Raw genomic sequence first — 23,817 nt, forward strand, 5'->3', positions numbered from 1 at the left:
ATACCCTTGTTGATCAAGGATTCAAAATCAAGTTTTACTGTATTCTTAAGGATATCTTGTTAATAAGCTTTTTATATTAAAAATGATGAACTTTTTTTCTTAGAATAGGTAGTGGGGGAATTGTTTATCTTATTGGGTTCTATAAATATCACTCATTTTAGTGACACTGGTATAAATCCTTTAAGCTTCCAAAGGTCAATGAGCAGTTACTTTATAGAAGAGAGCTTTCTTGCTTGCTTCCTTACGGGGGTTTGCCCTTTGCATGCTAAGTTCCTATTGACTGTGGAAAGGCTGGAATCATTGTGATTATCTGGTAGCATAGAGTGCTGTTCTTCAGATGCGACTTATGAATGGTGTCAAATACTTATACTGCTGTGAGGAGTATCCATAATGTCTCTTTCCAGTCTCTGGGTTCCACCACTACTAAAGTCTATTGATTTAACTCATGTGTTTGATTATTCAGGTTGAAAAAGTAAACGATAATCATTAAGTGCTCCCAAGGAGGGTGTAGTTTACTTGGTTGTCTCAAATATTCAGATGTCTGTTAAGATGTCTTTAAGTACAGTTTTATTTTGGATTATTTTGTGTTTGAATTTGAGATCAACTGAACCTATTTGATTTATCATTATTTATTTGAAAGCATAAACATGACTAACCATAACACCTTCATGTCCAGCTTTTCCATGATGAAACAAAATTTGAAATTCACTTTGACATGAGAGGTCTTGGTTCCAGACTAAATTCCTTTTTCTTATTATTTTAGCACAAACACTCTGGCATGTTTTAAGGGTACACAAAGTTCTATGAAAGCTACTCAAAACACTTTTTTCTCCTCTTCTGGTAAAAATGGGTTCTCAACTTAGCCTAAACATCTATTGATGATCTTTGGTTTCAGAGAATGTGTGTGGATAGTTCTTGCTTTGCATATTTTTCTTTGCCATGATGCATTTTTTTAAAGTTCTAAACATAAATAAAAAGCTTTTCCAATTATAGATTATTCTAACCTCTGTTAATTACGAAGAGTATAAAGAACCATTATATTCCTGAAGTTATGATTAAAATATGCATTTGAACAAGTCAAGGCATAAAAATATGATGTGCACCTACATCATTAGCTAGACTTTCCTCTTCAACTCCAAGATAACTGAGCTGATACAAACTAAGCCCCAAGTTTAATCTTACAATAGTGAACTATGTTTTCCTCCAAAAATATTCAATCCCCATTAACAATTTCAGAAATTGCACACTATATAGATATGTGGTATATTTCTGTGCATTTGATATAATATATATGGTTATATAATCCATAATAATGGATATAATGGTTCATGGCATGGGTTCTGCAATCAGACCGTGACCTGTCCCACTACTTTATAGCACTGTCACCTTGGGCTCCTTATTTAACTTCTCTAAACCTCAGTTTTCTCGTCTGTAAAAACCAGACAGTAGTATCACCTACCTCCTAGAGCTGTGGTGACGACCTAAAGAGATGATGCAAGTCCTTAGCACAGTGCCTGGCAAAGAATATGTAAACTCTAATTTTAAAATTCTTGATATGTCTTTAATGATCAGTGGTGTTCAAGGGATACCTGTAAATGTTTGATTTCAAAATGATTTAAAAATTCTTCATCTAAAGGATTTCCTGGGCAATAATAGTTACTACAAGAGTGTAAATCAAGGGTGTGAACCAGGTGATCCTCAGAGTGGAACTCTTTTTTGTTCTTATGATGCATTTTTTTTTTCTTGTAGTTTTTCCAAATGGGAGAAGGTAAAATACTATATTGACTTATTTTTCAAACTTTGTATGTGAGGCTGTTTTTCCCTGAAGTGATAGGGGAGCCTGTTATAACCCATGTGATTAAAACCAAGACTGCTGCTGAGCTCAGGACAGTTCTTTTCAGCACTGATTGATTTGAGTGGCCAAAGTTCAAAATTAAATGCTTGGATTTAAGTAGCAGTTAATCAATAATGGTAAAACATAGATTCTCCCACGCAGAGCTGCTTTGAAGCCAAGTGTGCAGGCATAATGTGGTAGAAAATAACAGAGTTGACGATTTCCCCTTCTAGGGTTTTGATTATACCTCATCAGATACTAAAGACTGAAATAAATCATTTCAGTAGAGTTATATCATTTCCTTGAAGTTAATGCTATTCCAGTAGACTTTTGAATTTTATCATTGCTTTAGTCAAATCTTCTGTCACTGTTTTTTTTTAAGCGTCTTCATTTGTATCCATTTTCTCTATAGCCACCTAGTTAATGAGATAGGAAAACATTTGCATTCTAGGTATTTGGAGTTGTTCTCAGAGCTAAAGTGGTTAGAATTGGGACTGAAAAGAGAATGGCTTTCTGGCAGAGTGAAGTTTACAATATCTTAAGCATTCACTTTCGACAGTTTGTTGCACAGTAATTTATGTTTTTCTGCCTCAAATGCAATAATACCTTTGAAAAGTTTGAAAACTATGAGTCAAGAGAAGAAGTAATCATAAACTACTCTAAATTATAAACATCTCACTTAAATTTTTATCTGACATATCCCCAAATTCTACCTTTCTGCAAGTTCAGGTATGGGATGGGGTAATAAGAATAACAAATATTTTAACTGTGCAGCATTTTCTGTTTGATTGGCAATAGTGTGATTGTTTAAGATTGATATCTTACTAAGGCTTTGGCATCTATCTATGCACCAACTAAATAATGACATATAAGCATTAATTGCATGGGAAAATTGCTGAATTTTCTCTCTTTCTTTCTAACATCCCCCTCTCCCTGCCCCATCTCCAACCTTAGATAGAAATACTGTTTATCATTTGGAAATGGTATACCAAAATTGTGTTTTCTCAAAGAAGCATATTATTATTAATTTGTTTTTGAAGTACAACCTTAAATATTTCTTGAGGGATTGAGATAGACTTTGAAGAGTATTTCAACAATATAGAGAAATGTTAATATTAAAACAATCCAGTTTTTTCAGTCTCATTAAGGATGACATCTTAAATAGTAAAGCTGTGTTCTTTTTTGTGTGTGTGTGAGGAGATCAGCCCTGTGCTAACATCTGCCAGTCCTCCTCTTTTTTCTTGCTGAGGAAGACTGGCCCTGGGCTAACATCCGTGCCCATCTTCCTCCACTTTATATGGGAAGCCGCCACAGCATGGCTTGCCAAACAGTGCGTTGGTGCGCGCCCGGGATCCAAACTGGCGAACCCCAGGCTGCCGCAGCGGAGCACGCGCAGTTAACCACTTGCGCCACCGGGCCAGCCCCCATAAAGCTGTGTTCTTCATCAGATTTTTTGTATACCAGAGATGTTTTGAGGTTCTGAATGATATGATAGCATCTGTTTTGCCAGCATAGTCCTTGACTTCTATTTGATAGAAAAAGTTTATTTTGAGCTATAGAATTTGAAAAGTGGATCATAACTAGAATAGATAATGAGATTAAACTCCTAAATAAGATTTTTGTCTTTGGCTTCACCACTTGAGGCCTAGAAGGCAAAATTATTGGCCCTGTTTTGATCCACCCTGTAACAGTTGGGACTCACTGTTTGAGCACAGTGGGTATTAATGAGTTTGAATCATGGCCGGAAATTCCAGTCCCAAAGCTCTTGATGGCACCTGCAACTTTAGACAGATGTTTTATAAATTTATGTGACTGATCAGAAACTAGAGTATGGATGCTTTAGCTCAAAGCCGTCCTGGTAAAACAATTCAGATTTTAGACTCACTGAGAAGTGTAGCAATTACACATATATAGGATATGATTTGCTATAAGTTTACTCTTCAATCTGTCTGCTTATCTAAAAAATAAAAAGACTCAGGATATGGTGCAGTTGAGATCAATACCAGGACCCTTATGAGGTTAATTATTTATTTGCCTTTACTTGAGGGCAGTAGTAATTTGAATGTTTTGGTGATGTTGAGTCTATAGCTATGTTTTAAATTTTGAAACAAATACGATCTAAGACTGGTTCATGTAAATGAATAGTAAACTAGTTAAATTTCATTTATTTAAGTCAGTGAGCACATTGCTTTGAAATATTTTGCGTAATTTTGTTCTCCAAAAGGGGGTAACATTTGTCAATAAATTGAATAGAAATGCTGTTCTGATTGGTTGACCTGCATTCTGCTTTCACAGCCTTAATTTCAGAGATTCAAGTGATTGGAATAGAGTTTTGACATGTGACTTCTAAAATGCATAAAATAGCATAATGCTCTGTAAGGTATCTGCAGTTACAATCTCTTTTTATTTTTTTATTTTTATTTTTTTTGTGAGGAAGATCAGCCGTGAGCTAACATCCATGCTAATCCTCCTCTTTTTGCTGAGGAAGACTGGCTCTACACTAACATCTATTGCCAATCCTCCTACTTTTTCCCTCCCCGCCCCACAAAGCCCCAGTAGATAGTTGTATGTCATAGTTGCACATTCTAGTTGCTGTATGTGGGACGCGGCCTCAGCATGGCCGGAGAAGCGGTGCGTCAGTGTGCGCCCGGGATCCGAACCCCGGGCAGCCAGTAGCGGAGCGCGCGCAGTTAACCACTAAGCCACGGGGCCGGCCCTACAATCTCTTTTTAAAATACCCAGTTCTGTTTAATTTTCAGCATATATACTGAAGTATTACTAGAATCTTACCTCAGGAACTTTAGTATGAAACAAGTTTCTCTTAGACTCTTACTAGAAATTTTTTTACTGAACTGATATCTTAAGATATTACTTAATCTCACATTGTATGCCCTTACAACAGAATTGTAATGTATTCTATTTCTTTTGACTTTTATATACAGAAATTTCTTCCTTTTAGTTTGTCTATTATGTTTATTATTTATATTGAATTAAATACAAATCCTTATGATGGATTTTCCTAGTAAAAATATATATTAATATAAATGTTCGTTAGTAACAAAAAATATAAATACCTCTGAGACAGTGAGAGAAATTGAATATTATTACCATTCTGTTAAGGAAGATTATTTTTCCTTGGACTGTGCCTCCGTATCACCCTGAAGTGTATAAATGGTATTTGCTTAGGAAAAAAAATGACTTAAAATTTAGTCAAAAATTAAACAATATCCAAAAGATTAAGTAAAAGAACATTTTACTTGACATTCTCAATTTGTAAAATTAAACATTGATAAGACTTATAGAGTAAGAAAAACTAATCAAAAACTTCTCCACTTTCATTCCTTGAATCTTGATTTTCCATTTTCACTGTACTTTGGGTCTTTTAAAAATTTATTCATTATCAAACTCAAATATCTACATTTTCACAGATTCTCTGCGAGCTATGGCCAGTTGATTTGAGGATATCATTTATGGTAGAATCAGGCCTTTGATTTAAAAAGACCAGCTAAGAGGCAGCTATTCAACACAAAATAGTCTAAAAATTGGTTTTCTAGTAACTCCCATTTCCTTCCAAATTTTGACGTATTTGTTTGATTATCCTCCTAGGTTTAAATAATTTGAGGGGTCAAATTTGCTGGTTTTATGAGTTTTGGTGCTCATGATTAATGTATGTCATGAGTTTTTAAAAAATTGTCTTGGAGTTTTGGATACTCAAAAACTCACTTAAAAATTCTTAGAGTTAATAAATAGATGTATAATCCTAAATGTACCGCACCACTCTTTGACAAGTGGATGCCTCAGAAAACATACGTGTAACTTCTCTCCCTCGCTCCTTCTGCCCTCATCCCAATTCCAGAAGCATGGAAGAACAATGTAGACTTTTACTAAAGAATTAGATTTATTGCACAGAGCACATTGCAAAGCATGGCTAATTTCAAAATCCTCCTTAAATATCTTTCTCATTTTCAAGGAGCTACTGCGTACCTCACTCATTCTCTGTTTTGTTCTTTCTCTCAAACGCATATGTGCACAGGTGCTTTCCCTTTCCTCTATTTTTCCTGACTTTGATACTTTCTATCCCTTTCTGGTCATATCTTCTTCCACTTTTTTGTTCACCTTTCTAGGGTCCTTTCTCCTATATCTTTTCTTCCAGATGTTGTCTTTAGCTTTTTTTTTTTTTTTATTTTTTTTTTAAAGATTTTATTTATTTATTTTTCCCCCCAAAGCCCCAGAAGATAGTTGTGTGTCATAGCTGCACATCCTTCTAGTTGCTGTATGTGGGACGCGGCCTCAGCATGGCCGGAGAAGCAGTGCGTCGGTGCGAGCCCGGGATCCGAACCCAGGTCGCCAGCAGTGGAGCGCGCTCACTTAACCACCAAGCCACGGGGCCGGCCCATAGCTTTTTCTTATATAGAGCAATTTGGCCCTCTTTTGGTCTCTCCTGCTCCCTATCACTCTACTCATTACAGCAGAGGTCTCATATATAGCCACACAAACAGAAATATTCTCTCCTGTAGAGGACTGAGGATTACAAACATGGACATATCCTATTTAAGGCAGTAGAGGCAGGGATGCCTTCCCAGAGAAAATCCCACTAACTAAATTAGCATTGTAAGGTGTTATAATATAGCTCCTATGGAGATATGTTCTGATAGTAATTCTCGTCAGTATACAATTGATGGTCTGTTCAGTGACATCTTTGTTATCTCTGCAGACTTTATAATTGTCCTAATGGTGGAGGTAGCTAGGCCTAAACCATGACCCCAACATGCAAAGTCTCTCAAGCTGCCTTTTTAACCATTCAGATAATTCCAAGTTCATTTACACTTTGGAAAATAATCATACACTTTGCTGCTAATAGAAAATGGGCTACTCAAATCAGAAAATATCATAGAAGAGTAGATCCACACTTATATGGTAAATTCATTTTTGTAAATGTGCCAAAATAATTAAATGGGGAAAGGAAAGTGTTTTCAACAAATGGTTTAGAAACAACTGTATATCCATATTTTAAAAAATAAACTTTACCCTTTACCTCACTATATACAAAACTCACTTCAAATGGATCATAGACATAAATGTAAAATCTATAACTAAAACACTTCTAAAAGAAAATATGAGAATATTTTTATGAACTGGAGATAGGCAAAAATTTGTTAGACATCATATAGAAAGCTATAAACATAAAGGAAAAAAATTGATAAATTAGACTTCATGAAAATTAGAAACTTATGATTATCAAAATAAAATAGAAATTATGAGCAAAAGACTAGCACAACATATTTTTAATACATATATTTGACTAAATTTGTTATTTATTGCTAAGTAATAAATAAATCCAAAGCTTAGTGGCTTAAACCAATAAAAATCATTTCTTATCTCTCATGCTTTCTGTAAATAAGGAATTTGGGAACAATTTGGCTACATGGTTCTGGCTCAGGCTTTTTCATGAGGTTGCAGTCAGTTGTTGGCTAGGCCTTAGTCATTTAGCTTGACTGAGGATGGAAGATTCTAAAGTGGCTCACTCAAATGGCTGATAAGGTAGTACTGACTGTCATTGGAAGGCCTCAGATCCTCTCTCTGTAGGCTCTCCACAGGACTGCTTGAGTGTTCTGTTCAAATGACAGCTGGCTTCCCTCTAACAGAGCAAGATGCCTTTTATGCCTTTTATGGCCTTAGAAGTCACACATTATCACTTTAGCTGTATTCTATTGGTCATACAGACCAACCCCAAGTCAATGTGGGAGGAGACTAGGTCTACATAAGGATATGAGTACCAGGAGGCAAGAATCACTAGGGTCATCTTTTTTTTTTTGTTGGTAAGGAAGATTCGCCCTGAACTAAGATCTGTGCCAGTCTTCCTCTATTTTGTATGTGGGTCACCACCACAGCATGGCTGATGAGTAGTGTAGGTCTCTGCCCAGGATCCGAACCTGCAAACCAGGGCTGCTGAAGCAGAGCACGCTGAACTTAACTGCTAGGCCACGTGGCCAGCCTGCACTAGGGTGATCTTGGAGTCTGGCTAACACCATGAAAAGTGTCTCATATCCACAACATATGATTGGTAATAAAAAGACAAACAACCCAATTAAAAATGGGCAAAAGACTTGAACAGATACTTCCCAAAGAAAGATATAAAATTGCAAATAAGCAGAGAGTGCTCTACAACATTGGTCATCAAGGAAATGCACAAAAAACCACAATGAAAAACCACTAAATGGCTAAAATTAAAAAGACTCGCAACACAAATGTTGGCAATGATGTGGAGCAACTGGAACTCTTATACATTGATGGTACAACAACTTTGAGGAAGGTCAAAATAGCCAAAAACTGAAAAGAGGCTAAGTGTTTATCAATAAAGGAATAAATAAATTGTGGTGTTATTTGTGTGGATCTTTATTATACACACAATGTTATTATACACAAAATAAATTGTATTATTTGTTATAATAAATAAATAATGAGTAATGTACTACTCTGTAATAAAAATGAGGGAACTACTGATAAATGCAGTATGGACAGATCTGCACAACATTATACTGAGCTAAAGAAGCTAGACACCAAATATACTGGTGGTCCCATTTATGGGAAGTTCTAGAACAGGCAAAACTAATCTATAGTGTAAAAATATGGTGGGAATTAACTGTGGAGGAGCATGAAGGAAACATCAGGGGTGATGGAAATGTTCTATATCTTGATAGGGATGTGGGCTACTCAGGTATATATATTTATAAAACTCTTTGAATTGTACATTAGATTTGTGCATTTCACCATAAGTAGATTTTACTTAAAACTAAAAAATATTGAACTCTAGATGATATGTTTGTTTTTTGCAGAGATGATTAGCAATTGTAAAACTACTTTCTGTGTATTCTAAGCTTGAGCAGATCAGTAGATATATTGAAGATAATGGGAACCAGGTTTCTCCTTGTTGGAGAAGGGAATAACAAGTGTGTAAGGGGTAAGACTAAATTGTACCTTGTGGTATTAGGATGGAATTAGAGATATCAATGTGAATTCATAGTTTATAACAGACAGATAGATATGAGTGTAATCATGAGGAAACATTAGCCTAATTCAAATTGAGGGATATTCTACAATATAATTTTACTTTCCAAATCTTTCAAGGTCAAGAAGTACAAAGAGACCAAAAATGGCACAGTAGGTAACTCCAAAACTACATCCCTCCACTAAGACAATAATTAAGCTGGCAAAAACTGTCAATCAGATCTCTGGAATCTAACTAATCAAAGACTTGAAACAACCAGAGGAGTGCTTAAAGAAGAAAGAGGCTGCTGAAATTTGGTAAGAGGATTTTGTGGTGTTTTAACTTACCTGATGACCATCGCACACTCCCTAGCATGATGGCAGCCATAAAGATTGTGGCCCCCATTCCTGGTATAGCTTTCTGGTACCAGAGAGAACAGTGCAGACCTTGTTCTTGGAGAATGTGGGTGTGGATATTGACCTGTCTGGTCAATGTGAAATTGGCCTGGGGGCTTTCCTTTGTTTCGCCTACCTTGGAGCTTTCTTGGGGCTGGGTTGGCCTCCCCAGTAGCATTTGTCAAAACCATTTAAAGGCAAATATACTAGCCTCAGCAGCCTGAAACAAGCAGCAAACCAAAAAGCCTGGGAAGGAAGAGGCTACAGCAGAAGACTGGTGAGAGAACAAGGACTTTGGGATACTCCACCATATACCAGGGAATCTGGAGGGCCACGTGCATGCCCAGGACTGAATGAATGCTTAGAAGAAACCTTAGCAGACCCTAAGCTTTCACCTCTGGCTGAAGTTTAGCTTCCATGCAAGCAAAAAGTGAAGGCAAAGGCAGAATTGTAAAGAGTGGCTAAGCATTGAAAGAATGCCCAACACAGAACCACTCTGCAAAGAACTGTAGAGTTTTGTTTTTTTTTTTCTTTTTGGCTCCAAGGTATTAAGGAAATCTCTGTCCGATCACTAGCTGACCAGTAAGGTAATGGAACAGAGACTTGCGTTATCGTGCTTGGCAAAGCATACAGTATTTACAAAAGTAATTTAGAAAAGTCACTAAGCAAATGACTACAACCCACACATGCAGCAGCAACAAACCCTGAGGAGGGGAGAGAATCTGATTTCCAGAGTTACCATACTGTAATATACAAATGTCCAGTTTTCAACAACAAATTATGCTTGCAAAGGAACAATCAAGTATGGCCCATTCACAGGGGAAAAAAAAAGAAATAGGAACTATCTTTGAGTAAGTCTGCACTTACTACAGACTTTAAATCAACTGTCTTAAGTATACTCAAAGAGCTAAAGGAAACCACAGACAAACAACTTAAAGGAAATGAGAATGATGTATGAACTGATAGAGAGTTTCAATAGAGATAGAAATTATAGAAAGGTGTATTGAATAGAAATTCTGGAACTGAAAAGTACAATAGCTGAAAGGAAAATTTCACTACAGGGGTTCAACTGCAGATTTGAACGGGCAGAAAAAAGAATCAGTGAACTTGAAGATAGGTCAATTAATATTATCCAATCTGAGAAGCAGAGGGAAAAAAGAAGGAAGAGAAGTGAACAGAGTTTGAGGCTTTTGTGACATCAAGTGTACCAACATGTGTATAATAGGAATCTCAGAAGGCAAGGAGAGAGAGAAGGAGACAAAAAGAATATTTGGAGAAATAATGGCTGAAAACTTTCCAAATTTAATGAAATATGTGAATCTACACATCCAGGAAGCTAAATAAACTCTAATAGGATAAACTCAAAGAGACCCACACTGAGACACATGATCAAACTGTCAAAAGCTAAAGACAGAATCTTGAAAGCAGCAAGAGCAAACTCATCACGTACAAAGTATATATAATAAGATTAGCAACCAGTTTCTCATCAGAAATCATGAAGGCCAGAAGGTAGTGGGATGACATATTTAAAGTGCTGAGGGGCCGGCCCAGTGGCGCAAGCAGTTAAGTGCATGTCCTCCACTGCGGCAGCCCGGGGTTCACCGGTTTGGATCCCGGGTGCGCACCGATGCACTGCTTGGCAAGCCATGCTGTGGCAGCGTCCCATGTAAAGTGGAGGAAGATGAGCACGGATGTTAGCCCAGGGCCAGTCTTCCTCAGCAGAAAAAGAGGAGGGTTGGCAGATGTTAGCACAGGGCTGGTCTCCTCAGAAAAATAAAAAAAATTAATAAATAAAAATAAAAAATAAAGTGCTGAAAGAAAAAACAATTTTCTTCTTTTTTTTTTTTTGTGAAGAAGATCAGCCCTGAGCAAACATCTGCCATTCCTCCTCTTTTTGCTGAGGAAGACTGGCCCTGAGCTAACATTTGTGCCAATCTTCCTCCACTTTATATGGGACGCTGCCACGGGGTGGCCTGACAAGCGGTGCATCAGTGCACACCCAGGATCCAAACCCGAGCCACCAGCGGCGGAGCGCACACACTTAACCGCTACGCCACAGGGCCAGCCCTGAAAAAAAATTTTCTACCAAGAATTCTATACGTGCAAAATTATCCAAAAATGAAGGAAATAATAAGCCATTCCCAGATCAATAAAAGCTGAGGGAGCTTGTTGCTAGTAGAACTACCCTGTGAAAAATGCTTAAAGGAGTCCTTAAGGCTGAAATGAAAGGACACTAGACAGTAACTTGAAGCTATATGAAGAAATAACACCAGTATAGGTAACAACATAGGTAAATATAAAAGCCAGTATTAGTGTATATTTGGTTTTGTTTTTTGTTTTTTGTTTTTGTGAGGAAGATCAGCCCTGAGCTAACATCCATGCCCATCCTTCTCCTTTTGCTGAGGAAGACCGGCCCTGAGCTAACATCTATTGCCCATCCTCCTCCTTTTTTTTCCCCTCCCCAGAGCCCCAGTAGATAGTTGTATGTGGAGGTTGCACATCCTGCTAGTTGCTGTATGTGGGACGCCGCCTCAGCATGGCCGGAGAAGCAGTGTGTCAGTGCACGCCCGGGATCCAAACCCGGACTGCCAGCAGCGGAGCGCGCGCACTTAACCGCTAAGCCGGGGGGGCCGGCCCTGTGTATATTTGGTTTTTAACTCCTTTTTTTCCCTGTGTGATTTAAAAGACAAATGCATAAAACAATAATTATAAATATATGTTAATGGGCTCACTGTATAAAGATGTTAACTTTAGAAAATAACAACATAAAGGGAGATGGAGCAGAATTTTTATGCTATTGAAGCTAAGTTGGTATTGATTCAAACTAGATTGCTATAAATTTAAGATGTTAATTGTAATCTGCAGAGTAGCCACTAAGAAAATAACTATATGAAATATCCAGAAAAGGTAAATCCTTAGAGACAGAAAGCTGATTAGTGGTTTCCAGGGGCTAAAGGGAGGAGGCAATGGGGTGTGACTGCTCAATGGATAAGGGGTTTCCAAATGGGATGATGAAAAAGTTCTGGAACTAGATACTGGTGATGATTACATAACATTATCAATGTACTTAATGCCACTGAGTTGTATACTTTAAAATGCTTACCATGGTAAATTTTATGTTATATGCATTTTACCACAATTTTAGAAAATCATAACAACATAAAGAGTGTGGTAGTGGCATAAAGATAGACATATTGATCAATGGAATGAAATTGAGAGTCCAGAAATAAACCCACATATCTATGGTCAATTGATTTTCAACAAGGGTGCCAAGACCATTCAGTGGTGAAAGAATAGGCTTTTCAACAAATGGTTTAGGGTCAGCTAGATATCCACATGTGAAAGAATGAAGTTGGACCCCCACCTCACATTACCTGCAAAAATCACCTCAAAATGGATCAGTGACCTAAATAGAAAAGCTAAAATTACAAAACTGTAAGAAGAAACACGGGAATAAATCTTCATGACTTTGGGTTTGATAATGGAGTCTTAGATACAACATTAAAAGCATAAGCAATAAGAGAAAAAATAGACAAATTGAACTTCATCAATATTTAAAATTTTTCTGCATCTAAGGACATTATCAAGAGAGTGGAAGAGCAATGCACAGAATGGGAGAAAATATTTGCGAGTCATATCTGATACAATTTTAGTATACAGAATATATAAAGAACTCTTACAACTCAAGAACAAAAAGACAACCCAATTCAAAAATGAGCAAAGGGGAGCTGGCCCAGTGGCATAGTGGTTAAGTTCATATGCTCCACTTTGATGGCCCAGGGTTCGCGGGTTCGGATCCCTGGTGCAGACTTACACACTGCTCATCAAGCCGTGCTGTGGCGGCATCCCACATACAAAATAGAGGAAGATTGGCACAGATTTTGTTAGCTCAGGGACAATCTTCCTCAAGCAAAAAGAGGCAGATTGGCAACAGATGTTAGCTCAGGGCAAATCTTCCTCACCAAAAAAAAAAAAACAAAAAAATGAGCAAGGTATTTAAATAGACATTTCTCCAAAAAAGATATACAAATGGCCAACAAACACATGAAAAGATGCTCAACATCATTAGGGACTAGGGAAATGTAAATCAAACCACAATAAGATACCACTTGACACTCACCAGAATGGCTATAATTAAAAAAAAGAAAAGAAGTGTTGGTGAGGATGTGGAGAAAGTGGAATGCTTATACATTGCTGGTAGTAGTGTAAAAAGGTGCAGCCTCTGTGGAAAACAGTTTGTGATCATTCCTCAAAAACTTAAACATAGAGTTGTGATATGACCCAGCAATTCCACTCCTAGGTATATACCCAAAAGAATCGAAAGCAGATAGTCAAACCAATACTTGTACATGAATGTGCATAGTAGCACTATTCACAATAGGCAAAAGGTGGAAACAACCCAAATATCCTTCAATGGATGAATGTATCAACAAATTGTGGTATATATACAATGAAATATTATTTGGCAATAAAAATGAATGACCTACTGATTGATGCTACAACATGGATGAACCTAGATAACGTTATGTTACATGAAAGAAGCCAAACCCACAAGGCCCAATATTATGGTTAAATGGTTAAAATGGTGAATTTTATGTTATGTGAATTCTACCACAATCAAAAACAATAATAAACTTCCAAAGGAAAAAATAAAAGAAGGACAAGAAAGCTGTTCTGGATTAATGAAGATTAAAGAGACCTGACAACTAAATGCCATTTGTGATTGTGGATTACATCCTGGACTGGGGAAAAAATAGCTGTAAAGGAAATTATTGGGACAGTTGACTAAATTTGAAAATAGACTGGATTAGATAATAGTATATATCAGTATTAAATATCTTGGTTTTATTACATTTATATATACTGTGGTATGTAAGAGAATGTCTTGTTCATAGGAAATATATACTGGATTATTTAAGTTTAAAGGGGCGTATGTCTCCAACTTACTTTCAAAATAGTGCAAAAGAAAATATATATCTATATAAAATGATAAAGCAAATAGAGTAATATATAAACTATTGATGAATCTGAGTGAAAAGTATATGAGTTCCTTACGTGAATATTTCCACTTTTCTGAGTTTGAAATTATATCAAATTCAAAGTTACTAACAAAATTAGATTTGTCTTTTTGTTATCTTCTGAGCAGCAGCATAGTCCAAATGATTGTAAGAAAAATAATGCTGGATGTGCTTCTTTGTGTTAGCTGCCTCATTTCACTCTGTCCTTAGACTTTTGTCTGTTTCTCAACTTCTGGATCCCAATATATTATTTATTTTATTTGCTTATAGCAATCTCTCCATAAGGTTATTACATAATTAATAAAAAGTACTCAGCTTCTATACACATTTATTGTTCTGCCTAGTAATGGTATGCCTTTGGGAGCCAATTCTCATCTTGTGTATTTTTTCTTACTCACATGCTTTACTTCTGCATTATCTTGGATAGTATAAAAAATGTAACCATTTATTTCTTTTATTTTGAGAAATTAAAATATTAATTTCCCAGTGAAAGGCTTTGCTGCTCTAGTTCTCATCCAATAGCTTTTTTGTCTGAAATTTGTGTTTATTCTCTTGATAGAAGATCAAGTGTGGTATGAGATCTAACCTTAATTTGAACGTATTGGACTATATGTTCATTTTCGTTGTCGACTCAAAGAAGTAATCTCTAAATGCTGTCAAGCAGGACCATGCATTCTGTCCAACATAAATGAGTCAGGGAAGCCCTTTCCCAAGTAGAATCTGCCATCAAAACCTCATACTGCTTTGTTGGCCTTCAAATGTGGATTTTTACCAGTCCCTGGTGACTGTTTCGTATGAACAGCAGATATCCAGTAAAGGCTATTTTGAATGGGTTTACTAAGATCATGATGATTCATTTGGTACTTGTGTTTTCAGTTGGTTAACCAGCTTTCTTTCCTTTGTGGTGTATGATGGGATCGCCACTAGACAGAGGTAACCTACTGGGTAGCTGTATACCTGGATGCTGACGTGGTGCTGCTTGTTGGTTTAGTTTTCACGATACTCCTCCTGAGGTTCTGCCTGCAGTGCTGCTGCTTATTCTGTGCTTGCATGATGTTATAACTTTGATTGCGCTTTGTTGGTTTGGGTTCTTAAAACCTCCTATTTTTTTTTTAGTACCCAGAATAATTCCTTGAATATGTTTGGTTGGTTCAGAACTTATGGAAATTAGTTCCAAGTCTAACTCTTTGGTGGATCCTTTTCAGTTTTTGAAAGTATCTTCAGTGTCATCACTAAGTGTATGGTTTGGCTAGGAATTCAGAAAACAGAGTAGCTTTGCTTCAACACCCAGGAAGAGACCACTTGCTAGACAGGCCATTACTGAAGCTGAGAATTAACTCTCTTTGTAAACTTTATAGATTAAAGAAAATGAATATATACTTAGAGTAAAAGCTAAGTTTTATGAGAGTTTCATCAAACAGCTGAAATTTTGGAGCCTCCTCCAAGGTGATAGTAAATATAATTAAATTAAATCATGCCTAAAGCTTGGCATGCATGTCTGATTTGCCATTATATTTCAGAGATGCTATTTACTCTGCAAACTGTTCTACATTCCAAAACTAAGGTTCTTGGGGGGTCATAAGGGTAAAAATTAAAATTACTATTTCAAAAATTAGTTTCCTGAGCATTTATGTGGGCCTTAGAAATAGTTGCTTACCTCGTCATTTCTAATCACTAGTAGTTTAGTTGTTCTTGGGCAATTAGAATTGATTTCATTTTAGTTTTGTCATTTGTTTCTTTTGGGTTTTTTTCTACCTTATATATCTCATAGAAAAAGGTGGATTCATTTTTAAAACTAAGAAACAATACCAGCCTTGAAGTGGGCCTTTTATGTTAAATGGCAGGAGTTCATAAAATTAAAATTATTTTCCAATGTTCATATTAAGCTAGCATTGAAACAAACAAAATCATCTTTGTCTTTTAATTTTAATCATCTTGAAAACTGTAAAGGATCCAAGAATTTGGAATGGCCATCAGAGAAATGCTTATGATAAATCTGTCAGATAAATGATGATTCATCTCTAACTATTTATGTTCTCATTCTGTTATATCTTTTTATCTTTTGGTTGGACTCATACATTTAATAGAAAATTGCCCAGGAACGAGAAAAATTTGCTGACGAAGGCAGTATATTTTACACCCTTGGAGAATGTGGACTCATATCCTTTTCAGACTACATTTTCCTTACAACTGTTCTTTCTAGTAAGTATAAACTTTTCATTTTATTCTTTTATAGGGAGCATACAGGCCTATAAAAAGAGTTAAGTTGATTGGAGGGGAAAACAAAATATGTTCGTAGAGTTAATGAATTATAAGTTACATAAAATTTCATTTGTTTTGAGTTCTTTATAACTTGTGTATAGAACCACCTGAGAAAGAGGAAGAAAAATAAAAGTATCAAGGTAAGTTAAAAAAAAAAAATCTATGAAATTACATCTACATTTAACTGTTTGAAGCTCTGTATTCTGTCAAGGTAAATTATATATTGCCTGCTCCTGTAGCCTTCATTAATATTTCTACTTCTACTGTAAAACACAGATTGATCTCTCATTTCCTCCACTAAAGAAGAAAATTGGCTCAATTGTTCTAATTATGTTGAAGATTCATTTTTGAATCTTGGAGGATTACTTAAGACATAAAACTCAAATTTGAGTCATTTATAGCACTAATGAATTTCTAATTGTTTTTAAGCTAAACAATTTTGTTGATTAGTATGCTACTCTAGGTGTTCCTTAATATTATTTCCCTTTAGTGTGCCTTTTTTGACCATTCAGAAAAACAAAACAAAATGTATGTTTCTAGTTCTCTGTGCACACTCTTAAAATCTACCTAAATTGAACCAAGGAGATCTGATTTGTACATTTGAAAGAGATGATTCTCAATTTTTTTCCATCTGGGATATGTCAAACAAAAATAACCATCTCTTCCTTCCCATGTTCAGGTTAGTCATCTGTAAAGATAAAACTATAAGGCAGTTTTTAATAAATGACATACACAGTTCCTGTCGTGGCTCTGACCACTTAGACCCTTCTTCTCTCTGATCGACAGGAAAATGAAATATAGACTAATATGCCTTACCTCAGCTATCTTTGGGGCACCAAAGTATTTGACTAAATTCACGTGGTGGACCAGTGCTCTAGCAATGTAAATATACATTGATTTGTTATGAAGATCCAGAATAGCAAACTAAATAAAAGCACATTTATGATCTTAAATTGTGTATCATTAGTTATTATTTTGGTAGGGCATGAGTTTTCAAAACAGGCTTCAGTTCAAATCCTGGCCCCACCACTTCTTAGCTTTCTGATTTACTGCAAGTCAGTGAACTTATTCATCTTTTTTGTCTGTAAAATGAAGATGGCAATAATACCAAACCCAGATGATTTATTTGAAGATTATGAGATCATGAATATAAAGTACCTAGTTCAGTGCATAGTATTTCGTAGTTATGAAATCTGGGTTTTTATTCTTGATATCCTGTCACAACTTCTTGTTTCATATCTGCTTTTAAAAGATCCATAAATCTTGTCATTAGAAAAAAAACAGAATTGCAGGGATTTTTTAAAACTTTTTTGTGACTTTGGATAAAATTTACATTAAATAGGCATGATGTGGCAGAAAGAGCACTGCGTTAAATGAAGACACCAACTTGGAGAACTGCATTGATGTATCATATATACTATGGAAGTAGTCCTAGTAAATGTTTGTTGAGCTAAAGTGAGATTTTAACTTGTATCCACTGCTTAGTCCTGTTGCCCTCATATCTTTCTAAGTGTCAGAGGGACCACAGAGCAGAACCTTCAGAATACCTGATACATTGTGTAGCTCCCATAATTCAATGATGTAAAAGCAGGTAAAAAAAAAAGTCACATTGACTCTTCCCCCCCCACCAAAGCCCCAGTAGATAGTTTTATGTCATAGTTGCACATCCTTCTAGTTGCTGTATATGGGACGTGGCCTCAGCATGGCCGGAGAAGCGGTGCGTCGGTGCATGCCCAGGATCCAAACCTGGGCCGCCAGCAGCAGAGCGCGCGCACTTAACCACTAAGCCACGGGGCCGGCCCCACATTGACTCGAGTTCTGAAAACCCCACCAAGCAACTCTGCTGGTCTGGGCATCTTTACTTCTTGGTGCTCAGCTCCTAGCTTAAACATGGTGAATGATTTACAACAAGTGCTTAGTATTATGATGTCATATACTTTCTGTATTTGTCAGGAAAGAGAAAATATAGTAAGAATATGATTTTAAGATTTTCTCTTTATCACTAGTTTTAAGCATTTTGATTATTATATGCCTTTAGTGTTTCTCAGCCTTACCACTATTGATGTTTTGGGCAGGATAATTCATTGTTGTGAGGGCTGTCCTGTGCATGGTAGGATGGTTAGCAACATTCCTAGCCTCTATGCATTAGATGCCAGTAGCACACCCTCCCTCCTCTCTCCTCTCCTAGTTGTGACAACCAAAAATGTTTCAGAAATTGTCAAATGTCCCCAGGGGAAGTGAGGATGGGGAGGAATCATCCCTGGTTGAGAACCACTGATGTCGTTTTTGACAGGATTTTGTTGTTATTATAATGTGGCTTGATGTAGTGTTCTTCATGTTTCTTGTCTTGGAGTTCTTTGAATTTTTTGCAACTGTGGATTTATAGTTTTCATCAAATTTGGGAAAATTTCAGCCGTTATTTCTTCAAATGCTTTTTCTTTGATTCCCCATCCTCTCCTTTGGGGACTCTAATTACACATATATTTTCCTCACATCAACCCTATAATGTTTGTACTATTATTATCTTCATTTTATAGATGAGGAAATTGAGGCATACAGAGGGTTAAAGAACTTGCCCCGAGTCCCACAGTAAGTCGATGATTTAGGGTTTGAACCCAGGCCGCCCCAGCATCTGGGGTACTGTCACTTGGCTTTACTGCTGTGGTCACATTTTCAGCAGTGATTAGCCATAGTTTACCATAATGCCTCTTTTTTCTCTAAGGCTAGGCTGTGGAAAGGCCAATCATAAACTCTCCTGTAGATAATGGGCAGTTCAAGCATCCTTGCAATCCGAATGTTGCACACTGCATTGTCTACTTTACCTAACAGGCCATGGGGAGAAATGTGCCACAGAAATTACACTGAGATCAGTTCTTTCACATGTCCACATTGCTGCTAGGATGAAAGGAAATGAGGCAGTCAGGGGATCAACTTCCTTGTGGGTAGCAAGGGATCGTCATTACCTGTAGATACACTAAATGCTTACCAAGTCATCCTGCAAGAGGGAATGCAACTTTTTAAACACTAAAAGCTTTGCCAGGGAGTGGCTTGGGACTAGGGGGAAGTGCATTGGCATGTTCATTCACCTGTTACTCTGGTGGACAACAGGGACCGTCCTTGAGATTTCCAGGGGAAAACCAGCTAGAGCAATGCAAACAGTATAACCCAGATACTGCAGGACTGTCACACTTCTGATTAGCTGGGTTTTTTTCCAAAATTAATGGACTCAGTGGTGTTCAAGAAATGGCCATCATTTTGAAGAACATGAACCCTCTGCCCAAATGGATTGACACTTGGAACCTCAAAGTACTTTAGAAACTCGACATGTTGTCTAAAATAAAATTTGAAAACTATATATAATAAATCATTGGTTTTCTTTCTCAATTTATAATTACCTCTCCTAAAAATAAAATTAAGAAAGCTGCCTTTCTAAGAAAGCATGTTATGCTATACAATTTCCCCCATTAAATAGAGTTAATTCTTCTTATTTAAACTCTTTAGAAGCTTGATTTTTAGCTAAACAAGAATTTCTTAGACCCATACCCAGAAAAACAACCAATTTGGGAGCAATATTTTGTCCTAATAATAAGCAGTGGCATGAATTTCTCACTCTTCTCTGTATGTACTTTGGACAATGGGGGCCTTTTTTGGCCAACCTAAAATTTTAAACACCTTTTATCCTGTCATACACACACACTTATACGTACACACTTCCTAAACCCCTTTCCTGCTTTATTTTTTCTTCTTGGCATTTATCACTATTTAACAGTCTGTATAATTAATTTCTTTATCTTGTTTATTTACATTCTACCTAGAATATAAACTGCATGACACTGATCATAGGTTTGTAATGATATTCACTGCAAACAGATCTACTGTATATAAAGCATTGTGGCAAGGTAACAAAGCAAGAATATAAAATTTTTTTCCAATTTTCTCCAAAATGAAGTTTAGCAAACGTAAGACTTGACTTTTCTTTTATATCCTAAATTGAGAACAATCCTTGTAGCTGTTGATGTCCTCAATCTGTAGCAAGTACCAGTGGAGTGAGGGAAACATGTTTTCAATTAATCTGTTTCCAAACAAGCTTGGTTTCTTATAATTCAGAATTCATATATTTGTACCCCCCCTTATTCCTAATTCCTATATTCTATTGCTTTTTACCCCATCTCTCTGATCAAGTTTGATGGATTAAAGAATTTTTAACATGAGTCATGGAATCTGTAAGTAGAATATTAAGTATTTACTAAATACTCATTAAATAAAAGAAGTTCAGATTCATCCTAGGCAAGATGAAGAGACTGCTAATAATTACTATTATTAAATAATTTCCAAAGAGCCTCTGATCCTTAAAGTAGGTTAATAGGAATTGATTGAGAATACAGAAGCGTGGTTATTAATGGCTTAATTCTCTGCACTAACCAAATGCAATATTAGCTGAGGGTCTTAAATTTTGTAATAGAAGTCAGAGATTTTTCTCCACAACTAGATATACAAAAGGGCCATATATAGAATGCTGTATATTATTTGTTGATTTGGATCATTCTTGCTAATGCTAAGATTCACTAGGTAATGGTAATAGAACTTAAAATCTGGATCTTGGCTGTTGACAATTGTGAAATATTTATTTTGTGTTCTTTGTCTTCATATGTGTTCTAACTAAAGTTATTAACCCTGTGGGCTAATAACATGAAAATAATTCTAGATAGCTTGAGGGGGCAATAATAAAACAATTAAAAAATTGATTATTAAGCACCTTCCTTATTATGTACTATTAATCTTTGAAAAGCCACCAGAAAAATCAAATGCAAAAAATGCTATGGCATGTTCAGTACCTAGGAACATAACTAATGAAAGTCAGGTGTAAGTCAGTGTATTTTGATTTTGATTCCTTCTTTAGATTTCAGGGAATCAGTGGAGAAATTGAATTAAGTGGCAGGATTTGATTTACTGACAATTAAACTACATCCTCATTGTGATGCATCTTTCTCACACACACAAAAGAACTTTTTGAGAAATTATAACGGCATTTGAATGAAAGTTTATGTTTTATTTTTGTTGCCGTACTGAAGTCAAGAGCAGATCACAAAAGTGTGTATGACATGGAGATAGTGGTGCTGATCAGTGCCATTTCGTCTAATGAAAATGTTATAGAAGTTATAGACGAAAATAAGTTTTTCAGGTTGACTGATCTGTTGAAAAATATGAGCAAGGCAACATACTGAGATCTAAACAGATTTAAGGCAGTTACAAATCTTTTTTATTGGGTCATCAGAGTTGTAAAAGTTATAGAGAAAATTTGGTTTAGCTATTATCTGCATAATGTTTATATCTAGGATTACCTGCAGTTGCTAAATTGACATTATGAAGAGTAAAACAAAGCAGATGAAAGGCTGATTTTTTTTTTTTTTTGCTGAGAAACATTAGCGCTGAGCTAACATTTGTTGCCAATCTTCTTCTTTTTTTGCTTGAGGAAGATTAGCCCTGAGCTAACATCTGTGCCAGTCTTCCTCTATTTTATATGTGGGACACCGCCACAGCATGGCTGACGAATGGTATAGGTCCGCGCCTGGGGTCCAAACCCGGGCCGCCGAAGCAGAGTGCGCTGAACTTAACCACTAGGCCATGGGGCTGGACCCTGAAAGGCTGATCTTATTCAGTGTTATTTTAGCCTGTAAGAAGTGCTTAGAATTTCAGAAATATTCATTTGCATGCTCTAAGGCCAAAACTATCTCATTGTGTTGTTTACCAGTAACTTTTTTTTCTAGCATAACCTGTTCTTATGGTTAATTCATTGATTTTATAATAATGCAGCTTCTGTCAAAACAATAAAATAATGCTTTTAAATAAATATTTATGATATTAAATTCTTTTTGAACCAGATGTATTTGAGAACACTATACCGTTTCAGTAGCCCCCACTGTTACAGAAAGTTGAGGCATTTACATCTTGGTATCAACAACCACACAAAGATTTTAGCTGATATGAGCAAGAAATAAGTGGTGTTTGTGTTTAACCCTCTCAAATCTGCTTGTGACTATACTAGAAGATTAAAATATTTTCTTTATCTGCAAATGGAAGTTTATCTTTTGGGAACAGTTGCTTGAGGTTTGTTCTGAGGGTTCACAAGGCCAAGGGGAAAACAGACTAAAGAGGCAAATTGTGGCTTATAACAAAAGTAAGATCTAAATTTATTTTGACTGTATCTTGAGGAAGATTTTATAATTTTACACCCATGAGGGAACCAGTTTTTATTAGCCTTTTCATACTTGTCTTTTATTTGAATTGATCCATTTTTATTTTTTGAAAATTCTAATGTAATAATTCTGATAAAATTCTAATACTGACTTAAAATGTTATGGGAATCTGTTGAGGGACACACGATTTCTGTAGCTTTGCCCTTTTAGTACAAATAGTCAAAATGGGGTTATGTTCTAAAAAGCGTACTGAATGAAGTAGTCAGGAGTGTTTTCTGTGTGTTCTATGGGCTGGTGCTGCCACCAAAATTATGTCTGCATACACTTTGTCCTCTCTTGAATGGCTTGTATTGGTCTGTAAGGCTTTCTGCTACTTTTCCTTGGAGTCAGTTCTCTATGATACTTGAGATTCAGATAGGAGCTCTAGAAGAGAGAGGAGGAGGAGGTCTGCCTTTGGTTCTACTTCTCTGCTTCTTAAGCTCACGGGGAGGAAGGCCTACTAGGGGAAGCATTTGGTAAATCCAAAGGCTTCTCTCTTAGGCCTCATTTATCAGTGGGAGAAAGTTCATGGAACAAGAAAAGTAAAACTCCAAAGTAGGCTAAATTCTCTGCCTTTTAGAAAGTGCCCTAACCTATAAAATTATTTCTTTTTCTGCTCTTCAAATCAAAACTACCTTTCTCCTAGCATATCTCAGGTAGGATTTTACTTTTTTTAAACAAACTTCAGAATTTAAAAAAAATTTTACATTGAATTGTGAATGAATTATGGTGCTTCATAACAACTCCAGAGATATTTGCAGGAAAATGTTTGTTAATTCTAAAGAATCTCTAATTGATAAAAGTTTAGACTGTGGATAATTTGAAGTAGAAACTATGTCATATGGCTTTGTATTCCCAAAGTACCTAACATTGTATCCAACTAATACTGGTTGTTCTAAAAATATTTGAATGAAAGGATATTTAGGATATGGCTTCCCTGAGTCCCTTCTAGGTAGAAGGGAGATCCAGCCACCACCCATCTTCATACCCTTCATTCATCTTCAAGGACCTCAGTTTACCTCTCTACGATAGTCTTTCCTTCATTTCCCTAGAATAGATTAGAGAAACTTTTTAAGATTCCAGC

At 36.2% G+C, this 23,817-nt stretch overlaps 1 protein-coding gene across 3 annotated transcripts in view; it reads left to right on the forward strand.

Annotated features, from left to right (window-relative positions):
* Positions 1-23,817, forward strand: part of MICU1 (mitochondrial calcium uptake 1) — a 252,362-nt gene that overhangs the window by 120,105 nt on the left and 108,440 nt on the right. For all 3 annotated transcript variants that reach the window (XR_015552458.1, XM_087432045.1, XM_004426996.3), the window contains one exon: positions 16,323-16,437. Coding sequence is in view for 2 of the 3 variants with exons in the window: in XM_087432045.1 (XP_087288171.1) it covers positions 16,323-16,437 (115 nt within the window). In the remaining variant the exon portion in view is untranslated. The remainder of the gene's footprint in view (positions 1-16,322; positions 16,438-23,817) is intronic.

Source organism: Ceratotherium simum, chromosome 6 (genome assembly GCF_057802395.1).
Source record: "Ceratotherium simum simum isolate JZ-2026a chromosome 6, ASM5780239v1, whole genome shotgun sequence".
Taxonomy (NCBI): domain Eukaryota; kingdom Metazoa; phylum Chordata; class Mammalia; order Perissodactyla; family Rhinocerotidae; genus Ceratotherium; species Ceratotherium simum.